We start from the raw sequence: 11,314 nt of genomic DNA, 5'->3' as shown, positions 1-11,314 counted from the left end.
AAATAAAACATAGAACCAAGGAAATTAATTCAAGTCCAGCACCCAGGGAGGGACACAGCATTGATTGTAGCTATTGCAATAGGCTAGAACTCCCAGTTAAGAAGTCTGCCTGAGGAGCATCAGAACAAGGGTTTTTTGGCAGCACACAAAGAGCCACAAAATATCTAAACATTCTTAAAACATAAACATCCTTCTACGTATATCAGGAAAGGTTACGGGTCATGAGAAGTAAAAAAAACCACACAACAAAAACCACACATGGCTCCATATCAGTATCTTCACCCTTGCAATCACCTTGGAGTGGCCCAAATGTGGCCAGGCCATTGATCTCAAATGTCATGCTTCTATCACTGCTACTCTGGCAACCAGGCCTTTGGGCTATTGACATGCCTTCCTTGTATCTCACTTCCCTTCTACTTTCTCCCAAGAAGCTTCAAGGATAGCTGGTTTTACAGTCCAGAACTCATGATAGAACAACATCCTGGAGGGCCATCTGTGCCACCTTGTTAGATAGGGAACCTCACACAGAAATCAAACCTTTCCCTTTGTGCATTCTAGCTAAGAGGTTAAAAGCAATTAATAGTGAAATATTGAAACGTTACAATCAAAAACTATACACCTTGGGTCTCTAATTTTTATATCAGTATATTCCTGTGGCCAAGCAAATATCAGTATGTAATCACAACACGTGACCTGTTATATTAATTTATTTGTGTTCTTTACTACCATGGAGTGGAGCGGGTCTTGGTCGCTGGGCTGCAGGCACCTGATTTAGGACAAAAAATCAACACAAACAGAAACTTTGAGAATAATAATAATAATAATTTTATTGTCTAAACCCTGCCCATCTGGCTGGGTTGCCCCAGCCACTCTTGGGTGGCTTGCAACACATATAAAATCAAATCAGCAGGCTGTACTTCTGTGGGCAGCTCTTTCCACTGTCTTTTCACTGGTGCATGTTTTGCTGTTCGTTTAGGAAACTTAAGAAGAAACTGTTTCCAGAGACAAAGGTGCTTGAGTTGACAGGCCCAGAGTGCTCTTTTCAAAGTTACGAAGGTGCCCGGAGAACCTGCACAAAGCTTCCTCTCCTGGGCTCACACACACGGGAGCTGCTTTGGCAGGGAAACCACAAATCTCAACAAGTGGATCCAAGAGGGCTTGTTAACGGAAGAGCCGATACATCCTTGGAAGCCGCCCATCCTTGCTGGAAAGGGCTGCCTGGATGTGTTCATAACTGGGCAGCTCAGTCAAGTCCCCCAGGCAGGCTACAGCCGGCTTGTTCCTCAGCATCTTTGTCACCACCCTCTTGATGTCGCTAGCATTCACTTTGCCTAAAGAAGGGGAACAAAACTATCAGACATGGCTTCAAGGGACATTCAGAACCAGTACCAAGTAAAGCCACATTGCCGCTGTTTCTGCTTATGCAAATTTAGTTTTTTAAATTTGGTGCTGAGTACATGTAGGTATTGGCTATTGGACTGTAATGGTGAACTGTAAGAATAACAGGCAAATGCTTCCAGCCCAAGGGTTGCACCTTCCAAAGGCAATGAGTGGGGCTAGAGCAACAGATGCAAATGTTATTTTGTTAAGATGGGAGGCAACATTCCAGTTGTGTAAAAGCCAGAGGTGTCTTTTCACCCATACATCTCTCTAGACTCCACCCAGCCAAAGCAAGAAACATCAGCACAGCTAAAGGACATGTTCCAAGCAGGCAAAGGCACCCAATGTGGTGCAGAGCACACCCTCTGGAAAGTCATGAAGGCTGGATAGAGAGGCCCAGAGGGATGCATTCAGCCTCGGAGTTGGAGGCTCCTCACCCCACTATTAGCAGGAGATGAGTTCGGGGTGACTAGCACAAAAATGGAAATCTAAGCCAGGAAGGAGGTGCAGTAGGAGCAATGGAGATCAAGGGGCCAGCAAACAGCAGTCATATGGCCCAGAGAAAGAAAAAAGTGGCTAGAGAAATGAGAGGGATCTAAAACTGCATTAGGAGCCAGAGCTTTGTGTGTGTGCCCAGGAGTGTCAAAGTGATGTGGGCACAATGAAGCTGGTCTTGGTAAGAGGCTAAAATAAAACTGATGGTTACAAAAATATATTCTCCCTCAGAAGAACATGAGAAGCTGCCCTCTAGCTGCATATTGTCTACACTGACTGGCAGCAGCTCTCCAGGGTTTAAGGCAGAGGACATTCCCAGTCCAAGCTGGAGATGCTGCTGGGGATTGAACCTGATATGTTCTGCATGCCAAGCAGGTGCTCTGAGCTATGAGGCCCAGAAAAAGAAGAGACCCTAGAAAAACCAGTCAGGTTTACTTACCAATCAAGACACAGAGCTCATGGGGCAGCTTCCTCATGCCAGTTGCCAACACCTGCCTTCCGACATCCTCAAAAATAACCGGCCGAGACTCCAGGTTCATCATCAGCATGGACTGCAATTGAGTCTTTGCTCGCTCAAGTTCAACCTGGAAGAAGAGACAGAGGACTAACGCAACCTAGGCTTCAGGCTTTTGTTTCATGTGCTCCATGGGGAAGGAGGGAGCAAGGTCAGTGACCAAAGACACCAGAAAGTCATGAGCAGCACAAACCTCCCCAGGAGCTCCTCCCAGGTACCCAGATGGGAATTTGCTACTGCTGCTCTGTTTAAGAATAGCAGGTAAATTCTAGGAATATGAGGAACAGCTAACCTCTCCAACTGCTCCTGACATTAAAATGAATTCCCGGGTGATTATTTCCACCATTTCTCGAACCTGGAAACAAATAATGAAGTAAGTAAATGAAAAGCAGCAATGAAGGTGGCTGTCAAGTGGGGACAGGAAGGATGGAAGGAAGGCAACTGTATAAAATGCTGATCACCAATGAGTTCTTCCTGGAACCCACAAAAGATGAAGAGTATCACCCAATCTTGCCCCATTGAGAGCAGTGGGGTTCCAGGGCTGCTTGCATGCCAGCCTGGAAAGCTTTTAGTTGTGGTTGTAAATGCATCCCCACACTGCAATTACCACTGATCAGCATGTGAGGTGGCCAGAGGAGATGCCCAAGACTGGACACCAAGTGGTCTGTGATGTGAAATCAGTCCAGGAAAGCCACCCACCTGTCTGGGGTCTGCACTGGCATGGATGCACAGGAGGCCTGTGTCTTCGTAGCTGTGGTGGTAGGCTGTGGCATTGTACATCCAGTGATGCCTGGGAAGAGGAGAAGCTAAGGTGAACTCCCACAGGCAACAATTTTTGCTGGATCTTCCACCCTCGTCTTGCTCTTCCCCTCTGCTCAAAACCTCCCGTGTACAAATGTACAATTCATCCCCAATGGAGAGAACAAGTCTAGGATCTCAGACAAGGAGGCCTTGTGAGGGGACCTGTCACATTGCCCCTCGAGCAGAAGAGACTCACCGGTTGAGCACGTTGAGGTACAGCCGGGTGAACATGCCTTTGCCTGGCCCTCCAGCAGAAAAGGACCCACCTCCTCCCATCATCATGTTCAGGACGGCAAAGGGGATAAAGTCTTCCTCCTAGAGTGTGGGGAGCAAAGGCAGTGGGTGGCTGAGAGTTCGGCGTAAAGGATGTCGAGTGCAAGCAGAGGCTTCGGGGGCGGGGAGGTCCTTACCAGAAATGAACAGGTTTCCAGCCCAATCATGATGTGGGTCAACTCTGGGATAGGGGTGGGCCCCAAACTCACATCTGACATGTCTTTCTCCAGCTGCAGAGGGAGAAAATAATCAGAAAAAGAAAACAGATGCTCACCGCAGACTGTGGCTTCTTCCAATACGAAGCTTGCGCCACCAACTCCACCTGGAAGCACTTCTTTAAACATCCACTGGCTAGCAGGAGTGGATTTTCTCTGGCTTACCTTGAGGATCCCTCCTGTGTACTGGGCGACAGACCTGTCCACTGCTGCAGCCGTACTGCTCCCCCACACAGGCTCAGCTCCAAGGAAATACTTCCGGGCGCAGTCCACCAGCTGGTTGTGCTCGATCCCAACACCAGCCAATACCATCCTATTGGGTGTGTAGTAATTCCGCATGTATGAATGGAGAACCTTCCTGTCAATTTTGTCTATGTTTTCAGCCGGGCAGAATCTGTTCAATCCTACCGTGTTTTCACTGAAAGCTGCCTATTGGGAGAAAAAACGGATGGAGAGGCTCTTTTTTGGGGGGAGGGGGAAGTGATCCACAAATTCATTTGCATTCCCTTGCCTTATAAGAGATGAGTCCCAAGAGTCTAATTAGCAAGAGATTACCGCTGGCCTAAATATGTTTATCAGGCAAGACAATAAAAGTTTTTGCCTTCAGCAGAAATTCAACTCTTGTGAACATAGAGCACCAGCAACAAAACCAGTGGCTTAATCACAACAAGATGGAGATCCTCTAAGTGAGCTGTTCTTGTGTCCAGGAATTAGGGAGGTAGCCTATCCTAGAACAGGTACACAGTCTGGGAAGGCTCTCAGAACCAGCACTGGGCAGCTGTTCTGGTAATGCCCCTATTTGGCCCACTGACAGTGTTGTCCCAAAGAGCACCCTCATAGTCAGTTCAAGAGATAAGTGGTCTCTTAGCTACTGCTCTTTTTCCTAAGCTGTGCAGCTGAGGGATTCTCAAGCATCACACACTGAGCGCTCAATTTCAATCTCAAAAACTTGTTCCTGGAACAGATTCAAACAGGACCTACTGCATGAATCATCTCTGTAAGCAGTGGCTCTGGATCAGGCCTCATGTTCAGGTCCTCCAACTCAAAGCGGACCGCCATGCGTGTCATCTCAATTTCCTCATCTGTTCCAAGACAAAAAAGCATCCTAAGAACATATGAAGAGCCAGGCAGGGTCAGACCTGTGGCCCATATAGTCAAGCATCTGGTCCTCACAGTGGCCAATGAGGTGCCTCCATGGGAAAGCTGCAAGCAGGATCTGAGCACAAGAGGGTCCTTGAATGCAGCTCACAGAACCAAACTCAAAGCAAGGCCAAGAATGTCACTCCTTGACCTTTTGGTCAGTGTACAACAGCACATTTACTGAAGCTGAATTTACGACGGCACATTCACATGCCATTCTCACGTGGAAGGAAAGTCCTGCCTGAACCTCAATATGGTCCTCAAAACAGAGCCAAGCCTGTGAGTTGCCAACAAATAAATTTCAGTGGGCATGCATTTATGGCCCCATGCTACTCTTCTCCTGCCCCGAATCCCCATATTCATGCTATCTGCTGCAGCAACCATGGCCCCTGTTATGTCTTTATCTGTGGAAACAGGGGCTGCCCAACCCAGGATTTCATGTCCTCTCTCCCGCCACAGTCTCAAGATTTGTACCCCCTCACCTGATAATCTGGGCTGTAGCACCACATCAGACAGCAGACTGACAACAGTATCCAAGCCTTTGGCATCGGCTGAAACGGCGTACATGGTGGTGTCCCTGCAAAGGTGGATGAATTTGGGTTGATGAGCAGTTTAGGACATTCAGCCTCAGTGAAGTCATGGCCCTGAGACACCTCCTACATTCCTGTGATTCTGCTGAGGCCCTTTCTTAAACTATATGAAAAAGCAGTCTTAACTGCATGTGAAGAAAGGTACACCAGACTTAAGAAACCCTGGAAAGCTACTACAAGTCAGAACAGTTTTGTTATTTATTTACTGCATTTCTATCCCAACTTCTCTCCAAGGAGCACAAAGTGACCCAGGTCGTTCCTTCCTCGTTTAATCCCCACAACCACCCTGTGAGGAAGGTTAGGTTGAGAGAGGCAGCGACTGTCCCACAGTCACCCAGTGAGCTTCATGGTTAAGTGGGGATTTGAACTCTGGTCTCCCAGGTGATACTCTAACACAACACAACACAACACAACACAACACAGGCTTTAATCTGAACCCTAAAAAGGATTAACATATGAGCCTGGCGTGAAAGTAGGTACAACAGTAAAAGGCCTATTTTAGAGGTCCATATATTATTTAGCATTTTAAAAGAGTGAATAAAATACAAATTTGACAGATGCCCATTTGTTTCCTGATCATTTTGTCGCCAGCGGAGGATACTTAGATAGACATACCTTGACGCCTGACAATCACAGATGCCGCCATGTTTCTCCAAAGTGAGGAGGATCTCGTCCTTACTGCCAAACTGAGCTGTAGACTGAAAGCACAACAGAAGAAGCAAGGAAGGATGTCAGCATAAACCATGTTCTAGCCATGGGTGACCATGGCTGTAGAGAGGGGGCGTTCTCTCAGAGACTTATAGGATTAACAGGACATGGGGAGGAGGCTGGATATGAAAAAAGTGAGGGGAATTATAGGGCACATATATGCTACCAAATAACAGTAGTAAGGATCACAGGTTATTACGATAATTGCTGCTGTTATATCACTTATTAAATTTATATACCGCTCTTCATCAAGAGACCGCAAGACAGTTTACAATAATATGTTCAGCGTGATACGTAACATTAGTCATAGTCTGATTGGGTCCACTGACTTCAATGGATGTTGGTCACCCATAACTGCAAAGAGTAAGTTCAAGTACATATGACTATCACTCATCACTTTACTTACAGAAAAAGCAAGCTTTTCAAGAAAGTGTGAAATGCCACCAGTATGTTTTGCTTCATATCTTGAGCCTGAATTTATAAGGACTGAAAAAGGGCAGAAAAGAGAGAAGAAAAGAGAATCAGTTTGTTTACCCTCCAAAAGTAGTGTGGACGCTCAGATCTTCCTGCACTTGGGATTGGGAACCCAGTCAGGAGGCATGTCAGGAGGAAAGGCTCAAAAGCCTCTTCACAAATATGACCCCCACTCCAAAACATAAGGCTCTTTGCCAAAGCAAAATTATTCCCATCCCTTTAGATTGGAAAACCAGGATGGATTTGCTGGTGGGAAGAAAGCAGAGAATAGTCTGCTTTTCCCATCCTGGACCACACAAAATGTGTCACATAATATACCCAAGCAGATAAATCTGGTACCAGGAAACCTGCATAGCTGCAACTGAAATCAACTTACTCCCAACTGTACAGAATTGTCCAAATTTGTTCTGGGAAGCCACCTGCATCCCGTTCTCCAGGGTGGTCACTTTGGTTTCAAAGCCCTCTTGGCCATCAACAGTGGCAAAGACGGGCTTTGGCACTCCAGGCAGAGGAGCTGTCAGAGGGATGTTGGGATAGCTGCCCCCACTGCTGTATTTCCGGTAGGCAACTAGGCCAAACCTACAGAAGAATAAATAAGAATTTACATTGATTTAGAAATAGTTTCAGCAACTATAGGTTGCATTCATTTGCTAGATCTACTCAGACCCATTGAAAAATAATGAACATGGTGTAATGTAGAGCTATTCGTTTCAGTGGGTTTGAGCAGACTTAGTTGGATTTTAATTGCTTTACTTTTATATACTGCAGGTTTATATATGACACATGCTTCGTTTGTAAGAACGGTGGGATACAAAGAAAATAAATTAACGGTAATTATCATACACACACACACACACACATAAACACACACACCAGACTTACATGAAGATATCAATGCAGTCCATGGGAGCCAAATACTAGGGAGTGAGGTCCCTTCATCCCCCCCCCAAAATAAAATATTAGAGGGCACCAACTTCCCCAAGTTGATGTACATTGCCATTCGAATGGTGTGCACCGCATCTTGTGATCAATTATGTGGGGTGGAGCTTACCTGGGCCCCCCAATATTTTATTCAAGTTGGTGCCTCTGATGCAGCCACAACATAGCTGTCAACTTACAGATTTGAAAATAAGGGACCAGCAGCTTCGAAAATAAGGGATCAGCAGCCCAAATAAGGGATTTTGCTATTGTAAAGAGTTACATACATTGGTAGGATTGACAGATGCTGTCAATCTGGCATGAGGCAGTGCGGCGCTGCGGCGGCCGCTGAAGCGCCACCCTTCTGCGTCCCTCCCCATCCCCTCCTCTTCCTCCTCCCTCAGGCCGCCTCCTCAGCTGCTACCATCGCTGCCACCTCCGGGCTCGTGGGCAAGAGTCTCTCTCCCTCCCCCCCCCCTCGGACGGGGAAGGTCCGATGGAACTCCTTGCGCCAGGATGACGGCGCCAGCACGCGCTCTCTCTCACCACGGAGGACCCCGAGCCACTGCTTCCCTCCCGAGCTGGGCGAGCATGAAACTCAGGAAATTTAAGGGACATCATCAATAGGGGACAGCAGCGGGACACGGCGCTGGGATAAGAGAGTTTCCCACCAAATAAGGGACGGTTGACAGCTATGAGCCACAACCTTCCTGGTTCCTGCTACGAGATCTTGTTCAAACCACTTAGCATGACCTACATCACAGGGGTGTAGTGAGGATAAAATTGGAAGTGGCGGGGTGGAATGGGGGTGCTGGGGGACGCAGCCACTGCCTTGAGCTCACCACGGGGAAAGCGGTGCATAAACGATGCTTGCCGTTATATTGAGTTAATACAGCGGGGGGGGGGGTCTGTGTTGCACCCACCGGGAGCTCCTGCCCTCCCCTCGAGTTCCACGAAAAAGGTTTCTCTCCCTCAGGGAAAGGGGCCGCCTCTTGGCGCGCTCTCTCTCTCTCAGGAGGGGAGAATCTCGTGGGCAGGAAGCGTCTCCCCATCGCCCCCACTGAGTGACAAGCTGAGGGAGGCGGGGCTCACTGCTAACGTTTCGCCCCCAAATAACGCCCCCCACCCTCGCCGGGTCCGCTCCAGCCTCACCTCCGCGCGGAGCCCCAAGCACCACGACCGACCACCTTGGCCGCCATTTTTGTTTCCCTTTACGGCGAGGTGATAGTCACGAGGCACGCGAGGTGAGCGCGGATTGGCCAGTTGAGGAGGGCAGGGTGGATTGGCCGGCGGCCGCCTTTACGGGGCGGAGCTGAAGTCAGCTGCTGCAAGAAGAGAGAGAAGATAGGAGGGCGAGAGTAAAGAGGAAAGGAGAATAAGGTTCTCGCTCCACACTTCCGGATCTCAATGGACCCCCTCGCCCAAAGAGGTTTGAAGGGCAGATTCTTCGTGCCTCCTCCGCCCTACGGTTTTTTTGTGCACGCTGAGGGGGCAACTGTGCTTCAGAGCCTTGCTTTTAGATCCCTATAGCTTCTGTGGCTTGCGTGGCGTAGAACTCCTCCGCTCTCGCTTTGCGGTGGCGCCCAAAGGCCCGCCTCTCTCCTGGACGCGAAGCGTATTGGCCTCCTATATCCCCTCCCACTGCAAGAGTTCTGGGAATTGTAGTTTGTTGTTGAGGAGTGCCCTTCACTGAGGGGGCAATAAGTTTCCTGGCTCCATATGCGGGGAGGAAATCACACGCGCAGGCATGTCCCAGGGGCAGCAGTAGCTATCCAAAGATTTTGGGCAGGTGTCTCTCCCAGCCCTATCTGGAGATGCTGCTGGGAATTGAATTGAACTGGGACGCCTTCTGCAAGGCAGCGCAGGTGCTCTGCCACTGAACCATGAATAAGGACACAATGGGTTCTGATTGTACTAAGAGCCAGTTGCTCATTGCTTGCAGGGACATGGCTAGATCCGTAAGAGCCTCGGGGCACAGGTACATGGCATAAGTTTGCATTGCAAAGTTGAGAGATACCCACATGGGCGTGGCCAGGATTTATTTATGGTGGCGCAGAACCGAGTTATGTGCAACACAATTGGTCAGTTAGTTAAATATTTTTATTTATTTACTTTGTTTACGGGGCAACTGCGCCTCCCTGGCTACGCCACGCTCAGAGCCACACACTCAGGGCCTGGTAGAAAGGACCAGGTGTGTGTGTTCTATCCACCTGGGCAACCCCTTCACAACACCTCTGGTGCCACACGCCCACCTTTCCAGTTCTCCATCGCTGAGAAAGAGCTGGAGGCCAGGGTGTGGGCAATTATAAACAGATCCTTCCATGGAGATTAACGGTTTCTAACTTTTCAATGGTTTTTATTGTGTGGTGCTATGTTTTTACTGATGTAAACTGCTTTGATATCTTTTTTAATCTTTATTCAACATTTTTAATTTTATTGAAGAAATTTTAACATAGTCAAACATTCAAATTACATTTTACAATTTCAATTAACACCCCCCCCCCGACTTCCCACAACTTCCCTTCCTGGTTTATAGCATATCTGTTTCTTCTGCTCATAATTTTATATTCCTTGTATATTAAAATTAAGGTTGTATCATTTGTCTATTCTTCTCATTTTTACCACACAATTATAATTTCTGTTTGTATTTGTCCATTGTAAGTGTATTATTCGAATCCTGACAGTGAGTTCATTTCAGTGCATTGTTTCTGTATATACATCATAAAATATTCCCAATCTTTTTAAAAGTCATTATTGTCCTTATCTTTGAGTCTCTCAGTTAGCTTCACTATTTCTGCGTATTCCCTCAAATATCGTGCCAATGTTCATTCGTTGGTATTTCGTCGCTTTTCCATCTTTTTGTTCTTGTTGTTGTTGGAATAAATTTATTTCATCTGTCTGTAAACAAAGTGTTTAATAGTTATGACATTTTTTTAAATGCATATGAAATCAGATGAGTTAGACTGTATCCCAGATGTAACAACGTGCAGGGAAATAAATGGACAAATCAGCAACAAGAATTTGTTTTTAAGTATGTACATTATCCACAAAGGCCCAAACAACAGAAGCAAATACTAGTGTCCCTAAACTAGTGCCATTCAGAAGAAATCTTTCTTGTCAGTTAAATCCATCTCACAAGAGCAACAGTTCATTTTTTAAAAAACATTAGTATGGCACAGAATACATTAAAAATTCATCACAAGACAGCCAACTCAGTTATTCCAACCAAGACCATCTTCCATTTTCTCTTTTGTATACAGAGTTCTGCAGTTCTCTTTTAAATTGACATACAAGTTAGTACTGTGCTCAAACTGACAATTTGGTTACATGTGTTTCGGATGACTAGTGCACAAGGCAGTTCACTCCACAATTTCTGCAGCAAGGGCATAACAGGCCAAATGAAGATTAGATTTGAAATGGTATCCGTTTGGACCGTTTTATCTTACAACTACCAACCTTCAAAACATACACTGATATCAAAGCAGCAAATCTTATTTCTCATTTGATGATCTGACAGATTGATCTCAGACTAGGCTATAGGTGTATAGCTGGATGTGGTAGTTTGTTGACAATGACAGTGCAGTTTCATATAAAAACCCAAGCTGCAAATCAAATTGGTCCTGTGAAAAAAATGAAACCGGACTTCCGGGGTGGCGCCACCGGCAATGGTGGACTCCCTCTGAACTGGAGGGACTAGCTCTGCGGGAAACGGGTCCTCTCCGCTACGGCGAAGCGGGGACCCTTTTAAAAATCACAGGCGGATGAAGCCTGTGACCATGGGACTTGGCGGGCACCTTTAGCACCCC

General features: G+C 46.9%; 1 protein-coding gene across 1 annotated transcript; it reads right to left on the bottom strand.

Moving 5' to 3' along the window:
* Window positions 1-801: 801 nt before the first annotated feature.
* Window positions 802-8,748, bottom strand: PMPCA (peptidase, mitochondrial processing subunit alpha). Its single transcript, XM_083485214.1, has 13 exons — window positions 8,661-8,748; window positions 6,967-7,169; window positions 6,523-6,602; window positions 6,024-6,106; window positions 5,301-5,395; window positions 4,660-4,760; window positions 3,844-4,107; window positions 3,601-3,693; window positions 3,387-3,505; window positions 3,089-3,179; window positions 2,682-2,744; window positions 2,315-2,459; window positions 802-1,331 (listed from the first exon to the last, which is right to left on the bottom strand). Exons 1-13 carry the CDS (start codon window positions 8,705-8,707, stop codon window positions 1,162-1,164), a joined length of 1,554 nt encoding a protein of 517 aa, XP_083341340.1. The 5' UTR covers window positions 8,708-8,748; the 3' UTR covers window positions 802-1,161.
* Between the last annotated feature and the right edge of the window lie 2,566 nt (window positions 8,749-11,314).

Source organism: Podarcis liolepis (genome assembly GCF_965112155.1).
Source record: "Podarcis liolepis genome assembly, chromosome: Z".
Taxonomy (NCBI): domain Eukaryota; kingdom Metazoa; phylum Chordata; class Lepidosauria; order Squamata; family Lacertidae; genus Podarcis; species Podarcis liolepis.
The sequence above is the reverse complement of the archived record's forward strand: the minus strand, read 5'-3'. Positions and strand labels throughout refer to the sequence as shown.